The sequence below is a fragment of the Aplysia californica genome, unplaced genomic scaffold (assembly GCF_000002075.1).
Source record: "Aplysia californica isolate F4 #8 unplaced genomic scaffold, AplCal3.0 scaffold00711, whole genome shotgun sequence".
Taxonomy (NCBI): Eukaryota; Metazoa; Mollusca; class Gastropoda; order Aplysiida; family Aplysiidae; genus Aplysia; species Aplysia californica.
Genome location: NW_004797981.1, coordinates 67,231 through 79,010, shown reverse-complemented (window position 1 = coordinate 79,010; position 11,780 = coordinate 67,231). Strand labels below are relative to the sequence as shown.

The window sequence follows — 11,780 nt, the reverse complement described above, 5'->3', positions numbered from 1 at the left end:
AGAGAGAGAGAGAGAGAGAGAGAGAGAGAGAGAAATAAGATAAGACTGGGTACGATATTATGATATCTTTTTGTCAAAACGTTGGCACATTGGGTTCGCGTTTCACATTCATGCACACATACTCTCTCACACATCGTTTCTTAGACACTTTTTTACACTAGCCCTCATATTAAGCTTACCACAGTCACGTGCATCTAGCATCTATACATATTATATAATTTGTGAAAGTTCGTCACTTTGGCTGCCTAAAACTTCGGAACCACATAACTTTTAAATTCGATAAAATTAATAGTGGTTCAGAATCATTTAAAGGTTGCACAGTTCTATTGAGGAGCCTGAAGTCCCTGTAGTTTAATTTTCAGTTTTTCATTAGTTTCGTTTCGCATTCTGATAGAAATCCGATGGTGCTCCGATAGAAATATAAAATTGTAAAGATGGTAAGAGTTTAATAGAGTATGGTAAAAATGACTTTCCGCATTTTGCCATGTTATTCCGCTTTAGCATTGGTAATTTAACTTATTGTTGATATTTCAATTTGAGGGAACAAAAGGTGCTGGTTGTCTGAATAGATGGAATTAATGTTCCTAGGGCAAGCAATATTGTAAATTCTTCGTATTGAGAGAAATATGTTAAAGTTTTGTACGCATTCCGTACTAATCGATTCAGTTTTACGTTATCTTGATGTCTTGTGTTTCCGGTCTGGCTGTCATAAAAATATTGATCAAACTCTCTACGGTTGAACGGTATAATATGGACAGCAATGAAATATCAATATTTGAATACTCTAGATTCCTCAGAAAAAGAAAAGCGTCTTTTGTTCAGTTTCTTTTCATGCGGGAGAGAAGTGTGGGCATGCCAGTCAAGTTTTTTTGTGGCCTGGAAGAGAGAGAGAGAGAGAGAGAGAGAGAGAGACAGAGACAGACAGACAGACAGACAGACAGAGAGACAGAGACAGACAGACAGACAGACAGAGAGAAAGAGAGGGGGTGAGAGGGTGAGAGAGAGAACAATAATAACAACGGTGACGACAACAACATTAGGAGCAAGAGCAGCAGCAACAGCAACATCATCAGTGGAAAAAGGGGGAGGGAAACAACAACAATAATGATTATGAGCGGCCATAACATTAATATTCTAGACAATTTTGGCATATCAAATACAAGTAGCATAATAAATTATTCAACAACAACAATGAAGAAGACGAGGATAAGAGAACGAAAGAGAAAATAATGGAGAGAGAAAGAAAGAGCAAGAGAGATTTATATACAACTCACCATATCTATTTCCTGGTGCAAGTGTAACGCTAAATCCAACTTGCTTTGTGTTACAAATGTTGAAACATTCCTGCCTTCCTCTGCTTGTTTTAGTGAACTTGTGAAAATTAAGCACTTCACTTTGTAATGAAGTCTCACATTTGTATAGGGGAAGAAGTGCCAACGAATCTAGATCTAGATCCTGACTGGGAGAAGAGCACTGAATTAGATCTAGATAGATACGGTAGATCTAAACCTAAGAAACTCTCTAATCTCCAGATGCGAGGAATCCTAGATCAAAAACTTAGATTTACAATAGATTTAGAATCTAGATCTAGATACAGATATACTTCACGGCGCACCGGCAGTGGAATTTTAGTTGCCGCGGGGGTTCCCCGCCGGGCGCCTTATCACGTCGGGGACACGGGGGTCAGCTCCCTGTCGCCGCTCTGTCTGGGCCGACTTAATTTTTGGTACTTTTCAACTTACAATTTAAGATGTGTCCTTGTATTTATGGTAATTCTCATTTAGTGCACCCAAAGCATGCATTTCTGCTCTTGAGACTCAAAAAAGAACGGACGTTGTAACTTGTCTGGTTATTTCATTAGACGCGCTGGAGTCGACAATGCTAAATCGTAATTTTTTTTGACTAGCGTGAATGAAAAAAAATCAATATAAAAAAAGGCCTCGTCAAAATCGGTCGAACTTTTGGAACATGAACAACATAGCATTGGTGCAGATACTCAGAAAAGATGGTATCTGCGCATATAATAGAAAGCTGTAATTTTGCAACTTTATCCATCGGGCATACAATTCGCTATGAAGTAATTCCTCTAAATACAACTTTATATGTCTAATATAGTCCTGAATATTTGCATATTTTCTCGAAAGTTTATAAGTCACCATGAAGTTTCTCTATGAAAAGTACAAATCGATTTTAGTGCTAGAATACATCTTCAATGTAGATCTAATACACGAACAGCATCTGTTACACTCCAGAAATTCCTTACTTTTCTTAAAACGCAAAGTCTAGGTTTTGTAAGTTGGCTGAATAATAGGGATGACTTCTCGTAATTGGGTTATAAGAATAATTTCTAGCCTTCCAGGGACACTGAATCAGCACCAGACTTTTCCAGCTTTATTTTTCGTTTCTATGACCATTTGCAATAACTGACAATTTGACTGATTTCTTTACATTCATAATTGTGTCCGCGCATATTTCCGACACAAAAACTAAGAATGAATGTGTTAGCTGTCATTATTTTTATTCCACACAAGAAGTTTATCTCTACCCATCTATTTACATGGTTTTGTGGGGTTTTTTAATCGCTTATATTATATCTTTTTAGTTGTATGCAGGCTGCCACAGACACAGCATGATTCATGAACAAACGCAGAGTAACTTTCTCTTGTTTAATAGTAAAATAAGAGCTAACGCTGATCGTCTTTAGTTAAAAAATGCAGATGTGCATCTTTCTTCTCTTATAACTTGACTATTTCTACTCGCGCATATTTAACATTTCTCATGGTAGAAGACATGATATTCGTAGTCAGTTTAACACAGATTTTGGAGAGATCTGTCGTGCCCTTTTTAAATTAACAATCATTTATTCATAAGTTTGTAACTAAAATAGGACAAATTGGGTACTCTACAAACACTTGTCTAGAACAAAAACTAAGGCACAGAAATTAACCATTCTAACGCAGAATAAATCTCAAGACATTGAGCTTTTAGTACATCCGCGTAATGGTTTGCTATGTGGGATGGGGAAGAAGTTATATCGTTTTAAACATAGTAAAAAATGCGAACTTCCTAACCGACACCGGCAAAGTCGCTTCAGGGCTCATTAACCCCATCACCCCGAGCCGGGGAGCTCCGGCGGGCTGCTGAGTCACGCGAACTAAAAGTAACAGAATCGGGCGAAAAGTGACGCCGTGACTTAAAACACAAGTTACGACACAAGCTTTCATTCATGGTGAATACAAAGGTGTGTGTTTTTAAACAAATTTTCACTGAATAATAGGCCTATGCTATTAAAGCTTTATCTACTTATCCACCAATTGACTTACCTTTCAGGGTCTTTAGGAAAATGTTAAAAAGCTAATTCAGGCCGTCTGTTTTTTTAATTAATTTAGTTTATTGCACACCGCTTACAGTGTGTGTTCTTAAAATCAGCCATGTTTGTTTGAGTTAACCGTCCTAATTCCTGTTGCCATGGGATGGGTCAGATTCGCGGTCTGGCCCAAGTGTACTGTCTCGTCAAAATTGCTAGGTCTCTGCATCAACTTTACCTGTCTTTCCAAATCTTGAATTTTCTTAGCACTTGCAGCTTTTTCCTTCGATCGAATTTTGTTTTCCTCAAGTTTACGACCAGCCTGTTCAGAAAGAAAAGTTAAAAAAACAAAGGTAGAGACAAGTTTTTAAATAACGAAAATAAACCCATTCTCATATATGTGTCACAGCGCGGTGGAATCAGGCGCTCGTCACGTTTTGGGAAATATGGAGGTATCTGTGCCATCTTCAAGCTTGTTCATTTGTCTGTTTTTCAATGAAAAAAAACCTATCTACATGTATTTGGATAGAAGTCGAGGTACTTGTGACTGAAGTGAAGGAGGTGGGGGTTACCTGATATCAGCAGTAAATTTATAGCGAAAGTGGCTTTCAAAGTCAAGTGACTTCTATGGTTCGAGAGTTCCTGGAAACTGAATATTCACTTTTTTTGTGCTTTTAATTAACATATTCATAAAAACAACACAGAAATGTGTTTTGTTAATGGGCATGCAAGGTGTTATGCAAAAAAAAAAAAAATTTAAAAATTGCCAGACGCCAAGAAAAATGCCTGCTTCTTTGATTTCATTATTTTGACGAGCGCCAGATTTGACCACGCTGCCTTGCATATATATGAGCCTTTCCTAAAAGTTTGTCTTTCTGAGATACTACTCTCTTTGTAGATGTATTCAGGGAGACAGAGAATGGAAACCCAATTATATTTGGCGTCAACAGATCCAGTGAGAGCCATTGATCTACATACTGAGAGAAAAGTTAGATAGATGGGGAAAGTCGTTTTTTGGGGGAGACCCCCTGAAGAGCCAAATCTAGAGGTCTAGTGCAATTTTGCATATAATTAAAAAACTAACAAAAATTGTTTCCAGCACATGGAAGCAACTTCTTTTTGATTTCAGGGCAGTTTGAGTGAATGGAGTGGAAAAGAGATTTTCATCAAGAAAAAGTTGAAATACTCGAATTTTGAAACTCGCAACTTTACCACAAAGAGGAGCAAAACAGATCGGGTAAGTGTAACAATAGTTAAAGAACTTATCTGATTACTTACTTTTCTTTTGTTCTCCGTGTTTTAACTGCCAGTTGAAGAAAACAGACATTTGAATAGTTACACTACCAATGGGGAGTAAGTGGGCCACCATCAGCCCAGTTCTCCCCACGTGAGGCCCACTTCTCCCCAGTTGTAGAAAAATAATCTTCATCATATTTTCCATGCTATTTTAGACATATTGCTTATTTTGCTAGAATATCAGATAAAGATGCCTCCAACCCTTCGTCCTCGTTGGGGGAGGTGGAAACAGGACAAAGTAGGGGATAGCTGGGTCTGGGTGAAGTACGGTGTGACTTTATGTCACTGAGGCGTTACGCTAGCCGTGAAGGCCACCCGGGTCACCCTGAAACGTTGCTGGCTAAAGGGGCTCTAGTGAAACCATGACTGGCCTAGCAAGCCGACGGCAGATTTTCTTTGCGCGCAGCCTCCTTTTCTAGAATGTGAGCATTCCAAAGATCCTCCAGCACATTGTCAACTTCACGACTGATGCAAAGGTGGTACATATCTATCTTTGACAGGAACAGCGACACGTTATTCTGCTTGAATGCTTCATCGACGGCGGGTCTTTTGAGAGGCCGCCTCCGGGGTCTTGGCAGACTTGTGCATATATTTTGTAGATATCTGAGTTACTTTGATAATTATTGGTTCTAAATGTTTCTTACAAATCATTCATCCAACCCAGTTCAATTCAGGAACACCTTTTAACACACTGGCACCTATGGACACCTTTTAAAAGTGTTTATTGAAGGTATTCTCTATCTGGTTAGTCTCTGAATACCTCCTCCGAGGTCCACTAGTCATCCCATGAGAGGGACCACACTAAATCAAAATTAGAAAGTCTATCAACTTCAGAGAGCCCTTTATATTTCAGAGTCCAGCTCTTGTAATCACAGTTTGGTTTCAATAACTTAGCTGGTCTTTTCGTTGAACCATTATGTATTCCGATCCTGTCCCGATCCACGGATAGCTTTTCGCTTATTTGTTGCCACTCCTAAAAACCCTTTCTTTTCCTCTGTGGAGCATCATTTATGCTGGCATAACAAATGAGCTGTGTCTCGGGATCAGGCTCCAGGAAAGGTGGCTACGGTGCCTGAATATGATCTACAGATTGTGTTGCTGTGACCTCGAAGGTAATAATTCAGCATCTGACTTACAGCTGCCTGGTGAAACGTCAGTATGGTTTGGGGTATGATTCCAGGCGACACTATTGTTGGTGCAGACTCAGTCTGGGATGATGCTGATACTTCCTTATCTCCACATATCAGGGACAGCCCTGGAAAGGACTGCAACATGGTGGCTGGGGTCAATCCATTGAACGTGGTCTGTTCAGTGGTTTCCAAACCAGCCTTTGTAGGGTATAAAGATCTAGGTGATGAGCACAGTTAGAAGGAGATATACAAGACACATTCGGAAATGTCCGTATTACTTGTGTTGTTGAGCCACAAATTTGTCACAATGTCCTCTAAAGACTTGAGAGTCATCAAGACCATGGTTAAGTTAAGTACTATTCGGTCTCAACCACAACTGGAGGATTCGACTACACAGCAGATTCATAGTCTGAGAAGATGCAAAACCTTACCCTCTCTTTGATAAACAGAATGGCCTGTTGACATCTGGAGAGTGCACAGATCTGTCACCTAGTCTAAGTAAGGACTACCGTCACCTGTCATTTCAAGGTGTGACTGTTGCCTTAACTTAAATGTTAACTACGTTTGTGCTCGATGAGAACATCTTGATTATCAGCAAGTTAGTTATCCTTATGAATCGATTTTTAATAGATTTACACAATGTAAGTACTTCACTTATGACCATATTTGAACTTCTGAACTGAGTGAAATAAAGTGAATGAGTAAAAGAATGAATGAATGTATGGATGAAGGAATGAAATATTTCTTTATTCCGTCAGATACATTAAATGCACCAGACAATGTCAGTTATGAGCGCTTCAATTAAGCCGGTTCATATAGAAAGCTTGTCCAGAACCTCGTAAAAGTAAGCCGCTCTCTCAAACCGGGAGTGATGAAACCACGCAAAAGCAGATCGGCGCACCAGGTAAGGGTTGCGAGGTTTCATCACGCCAGGATATCATGGGGGCAAACATACGAGGCTTTCTTATTAAGTATTTTTCATACTTTCTCTTACTAATATGACCTAGTGCTTTTGACACATTGTGAAGAAGGACTGGGAAAAGACATTAAGCCAAAAAAACGAATTTCGAAAAAATTGAGGGTTACGAGGTTTCATCACTCCACCAGCGATATATAGATACTTGTAATAACATTTTCTTTTCGTTTGAACATTTTCAATTTCTAAATTTGTTACTCTTGAAAAAACATTTTTTTATAGTTATTTAACTATTTCAAAAAATCTTGAACAATTTTTTTTCATGAATCCAAAGATTTCATACTAGGCAAAGATTAATCATACGTAACTACAAAGTTGGTATTTCCAAATTTTGTATTTCACTATATTTGATGTTTCCTGAAACAGACAGAAATCAAAATCATAATCTTGCATTAAACCTGACATGTGTTGCATCTTGCAGCTCAATACTTATACCTAAGTGGGGTTTTTTCCTAGTGGTGGTTTGGCTCAATACGGGTTCAACACAACATTCAGCATAATGCCCTTCAAAATATTGCTCCAAAGCACTGGAACAAAAGGGAAAGGCTCATCTATCCTTGTAGAGCAGCAAAAACATGACCCCAGTTACCTCAGATTTGAAATCCTCCAATCTCAGCTTAAGCCTGTGTATCTCCTCATCCTTGACCCTGATGCGAGCGTTGCTCTTATCCAGTAACTCCTGGTTCTCTGCATACCAGCGGAGCTTACGTTGCAGTTTTTCATTTTCTTCTTTGTGTTTGGACTCCACTTCCTGCAAGGACTAGTTTTGAGTTAAGGAGAACAAAAAGCCGAAACTACCAAGTTCATTGACATTACAATAATAAATAAATCATTATAAATAAGATTTAAGCTGCGCATTTCCATTTTCTAAAAAAAAAGCTCAAAGTGCATTACAGTTAAATAGACATCACAATTTTACATTTTATATTGGATTATCAAAAATAAGACACAGAGGGAAAAGCTCTCACTAAACAAAACAGAAATATTTTACCAAAACGAAAGCTATGACTTAAACTAACTGCAGGATTGAGAGATATTCAACTCATTTAGCAAAGCCATCTAATAATTTTGTCTTTTTACCTTCCAACATTCTGTAAACTCTTTGAGAAAAATCAAATTTACTGAATACTAGTTACAAATAAAATTTTTAAAAGCATTTCAGCAGGGAATGATTTATGATATTAGAAACATCAAAAGAAGTAAAAGGAGCGAACCATACTAAAATATATGCCTAGTAGCGCCGGTGGCCTAGTGGTTAGGCAACCGAACTCGTAATCCTGAGGTTGTCGGTTAGGGGGTACGCGCCGCTGTCCCGACGCTGTGTCCTTGGGAAAGGTACTTTTAAAAACGAATTTTCCTTACTTCACCCAGGTGGGAACGGGTACCCAGCCATAGACAGCGAAAGATCTTGTCAGTATGTTAGTGTTTTAGCCCCTATAAATGGCCACTTGCACTGTATGCTTCCCAGGAATTTCAGATTGTTTCAGAATGCTCTCAGGTCTGCTGGGGTAATAGTATAGATTGTGAAGGGCATAGAGTGTGCTGCTGAGCTGGGATTTGCGCTACACCAATGCTATCTATTATTATTAAGCACTCTCAACAGCTTTTTTTCACAGCAAAAAAACAATCACTAAAAAATATTGAACATTTCCATTGAATCCAAGAATCTATTGTTAACAAATTACTAAACTGCACCACATTCCATGATGATGCCATTTTGTTCTCACCTTCACTTGTTCAGAAGTGAGACCTTCCATTAACTTTAATGCTATTCCATCGCGCTCTTTAATCAGCCCTTGCATTTGCCGCTCCATCTCAAACTTTTCTTGTTGAAGAAGTTTAACTTCTCGGCAGTGTTGCTCCAGTGTTCGCTAAAATTCACAAACCAGAACACGATAACCATTATAAAAGTATTTAAACTGGCTCTGTTATAAGTATCTCATTAAAGAGGCTAGAATGTTCAGTCACCAGGATATTCATGTTAACTTTAACTTTCAAACTGTTTTCCAGGTGGCAAAACAGTATTTAGAAATTTCCAAAGACATAATAATTGTATGTGAATGACACCAGTAACTGTGTGATAGGTGACATAAACACAAAAGTAAGATAAGATAAGATAAGATAAGATACATCTTTATTGTCCAGATCCTGGCACATTGGTTTGGTGTTCCACCACGAGTACACACACACACACACACACACACACATACACACACACACACACACACACACACAAACACACACACACACACACACACACACAAACACACACACACGTGCACGCACGTGCACGCACATGCACACACAAGTAGGCTTACAATCACATACATAATATGAGCAGCAATATAAACGATAATAATCGTAAGCTAGATACACACTCAATGTTATTTTGATGCATGCTCTAAGGTCGTAAGTACACTAAACAAGATGGTTAAGATGGAAGCATTTTGATAGATGATGGTAAAAATGACCTTCTGTATCTTTCTTCGTTACAGATCAGAAGCATGGGTCTTTTACTTCTGACTGATGTTTTTATTTGAGGGAACAAGGGATGTTTGTTGTCTAAAAAGATGGAATTAATTTTCTTAGTGCAAGCTGTTATGTTCAATTCATCCAAGTACGGGAATGAAGATGTTGAAATTTTATATGCTTTCCGTATTAGTCGATTTAATTTTTCTTTATCTTGTTGTCTTGTGTTCCCGGCCCATGCTGTTATACAAAAATTGATCATACTTTCTGTGGTTGAATGGTAGAACATGGACATCAATGTTTTATCAACTTTAAAATACTTGAGCTTTCTAAGAAAAAATAGTCTTTTGTTCACTTTTTTATGCAGGAGAGAAAGTGTGGACACGCCAGTTGAGTTTAAAAGTAGGAGAAACAAACGAAGGAACAGAAAATATAAAGGGCCAGCATGGAGTTGGCAGTATAAACAACAATGGAGAAAGGCTGATTGAAATGTGCCACCTAAACAATCTTGTTATAGGCAGAACAATTTTTCCACACAAAGTCATCCATAAACTTACTTGGTGTTCACCACATGGAATTACTAAAAATCAAATAGATCATTTTTGCATTAGAAAGAAATTCACAACCTCACTAATTGATGTCCGGGTGCGCCGGGGAACAGCGACTGCTGACATCATTTTACCGGGGAACAGCGACCGGGGAACAGCGACTAGTATTTTACTATATTTCTTTGTTACAGTTGAACTTGGTGTAATCGCCTAGAGTATCGAATACAATTAGACCAAACATGTTACATTTCGTCTCGATTTTAAGTAAGCTTAATTAGAACTCAGTCAAATCTCCCGCCAATCTGTTCATAAGGAGGAACAAGAAAGAAAGAAGTTGATCACAGCGTAAAGCAATAAGGAGCTGTCGCAGGGAGAGTTTTAAAGAAAAATTTATTTTAAAATGTTCTCAGCTCAGTAGCAAGTTTTAAAACATTCTCCATAATGTTCTTAGAGTTTGAACTTTTGTTTTTCTCTCTTTGCATTGTCCTCTTCAGGTGGATGTCATCATTTTCAGTTTAGATGCTGCGATTGCAATTTTCCGTTTCATCTTTGTTTTCCGATTTGATATTGTTTCTCCATGATTGGTTTATCATACTCCTATACGATCATACTCTTACCCTCACGATCAAACACACACACACACACAAACACACATACAAATACACACACACACACACACACAAACACGTTATAAGCCCCTCCTGACACTTGCACACACACACACACACACACACACATACATATACAAACATACATAGAATCACACACAAACACATACACACAAACACACACAGACACACATACACACACACAGACAATCACATAAATTTATAATAGGTGTTATTTGATTAAACATACATGTACGTGTACATATCAATAAAGTACAAATACAATGAAAAAAAATTACCAAACAAATAAACAAACAAACATGCACACGGATTTATGATGGGAGTCATTTTATAAAGCATACATGTGCGTGTGTGTATCAGTAGTGTAGAAATTGAGAGAGAAAAAAAGAAAACAGAAACAGAAACAAAAAGCAACCAAACAAATAGCAACACACCGGCACACACATTTCTACTTGGGATCATTTCATAGAACATAGAAATACAATTTCATGTACATGTGTGTACTGTGATTTGGTTTTTAAAAAATCCCTGGAACATCATTAAAAAACAGAACAATCAGGACCAAACATACGGGGCTCTTGCGGTCTAGAAGTACGCGTTCGCTTCACATTCAATAGGTTCCAGGATCGAACGAAACCAGACAGCGACGGAAACATTACATTTTTTACTCCAAAATTTTCTCTTTTCACCTCGTATCCTTTCTTCTAGACATGTTCTGTCGTCTGCTTTCATCTCCACTTTCTCGCTCTAACCCGGCCCACCCCCGGCCAGTGGGTTCCTCCTTCCTTTGCTCCTGACTATTTCTACAAGTACTGCTTCTCCTTGCTCTTTCTTACTACTGTCTTTCAGCCACGCATCCCTGATCTTAGGGTAGGAGTGACCAAACATTTGGCTTTCTCGAAAGGACAAAAAATCTCGGAGGTCCCATGAGCCAGCTGCGCACTTTAAGCTCTCTCTTGGTGGTTCTAAAATCGATATAAGAATAGGCTTCGGCCGCCACCAAGGCAAAATTCAAAATTAATTCATACCAAAACCTGACAATACTCAGTCTGTATAAAAATATAAAGAGTACCTTTGAAATCTGAACGTGGCTGCCTGAAATCAAGGAGCCCTACGAAGTATGAAAAGCGGTCACCTATGTAAAAATCAATTGTACTGCAGGCTGAAGAACCAGCAGTCGACTTCTCCTAAGGTCTGGAGGAGGAGGAGGAGGAGGAGGAGGAGGGCATTGGATCGGCAGATAAAGTGTGGGGGAAACTAAAAAATGGCGGAAAATTGGAAGCACTGAACATTTAGATCTGTAGAACGAAGACACTTCCTTTTTTCCGTCCCGAGTCCGAATAACATTTTTTCATATTCGGACTCGAGTCCGAATAAGAATTTGTTTTATTCGGACTCGAGTCCGAATATGAAAAAATGTTATTC

General features: G+C 38.5%; 1 protein-coding gene across 3 annotated transcripts in view; it reads right to left on the bottom strand.

The window, feature by feature from the left end:
- LOC101860772 (centrosomal protein of 162 kDa) overlaps nt 1–11,780 on the bottom strand; it is a gene marked incomplete at its 5' end in the record, with an annotated part of 133,182 nt that overhangs the window by 55,071 nt on the left and 66,331 nt on the right. For all 3 annotated transcript variants that reach the window (XM_013088260.1, XM_035972496.1, XM_035972497.1), the window contains 3 exon segments: nt 3,546–3,629; nt 7,299–7,460; nt 8,437–8,580. In XM_013088260.1, the coding sequence (XP_012943714.1) occupies nt 3,546–3,629; nt 7,299–7,460; nt 8,437–8,580 (390 nt within the window).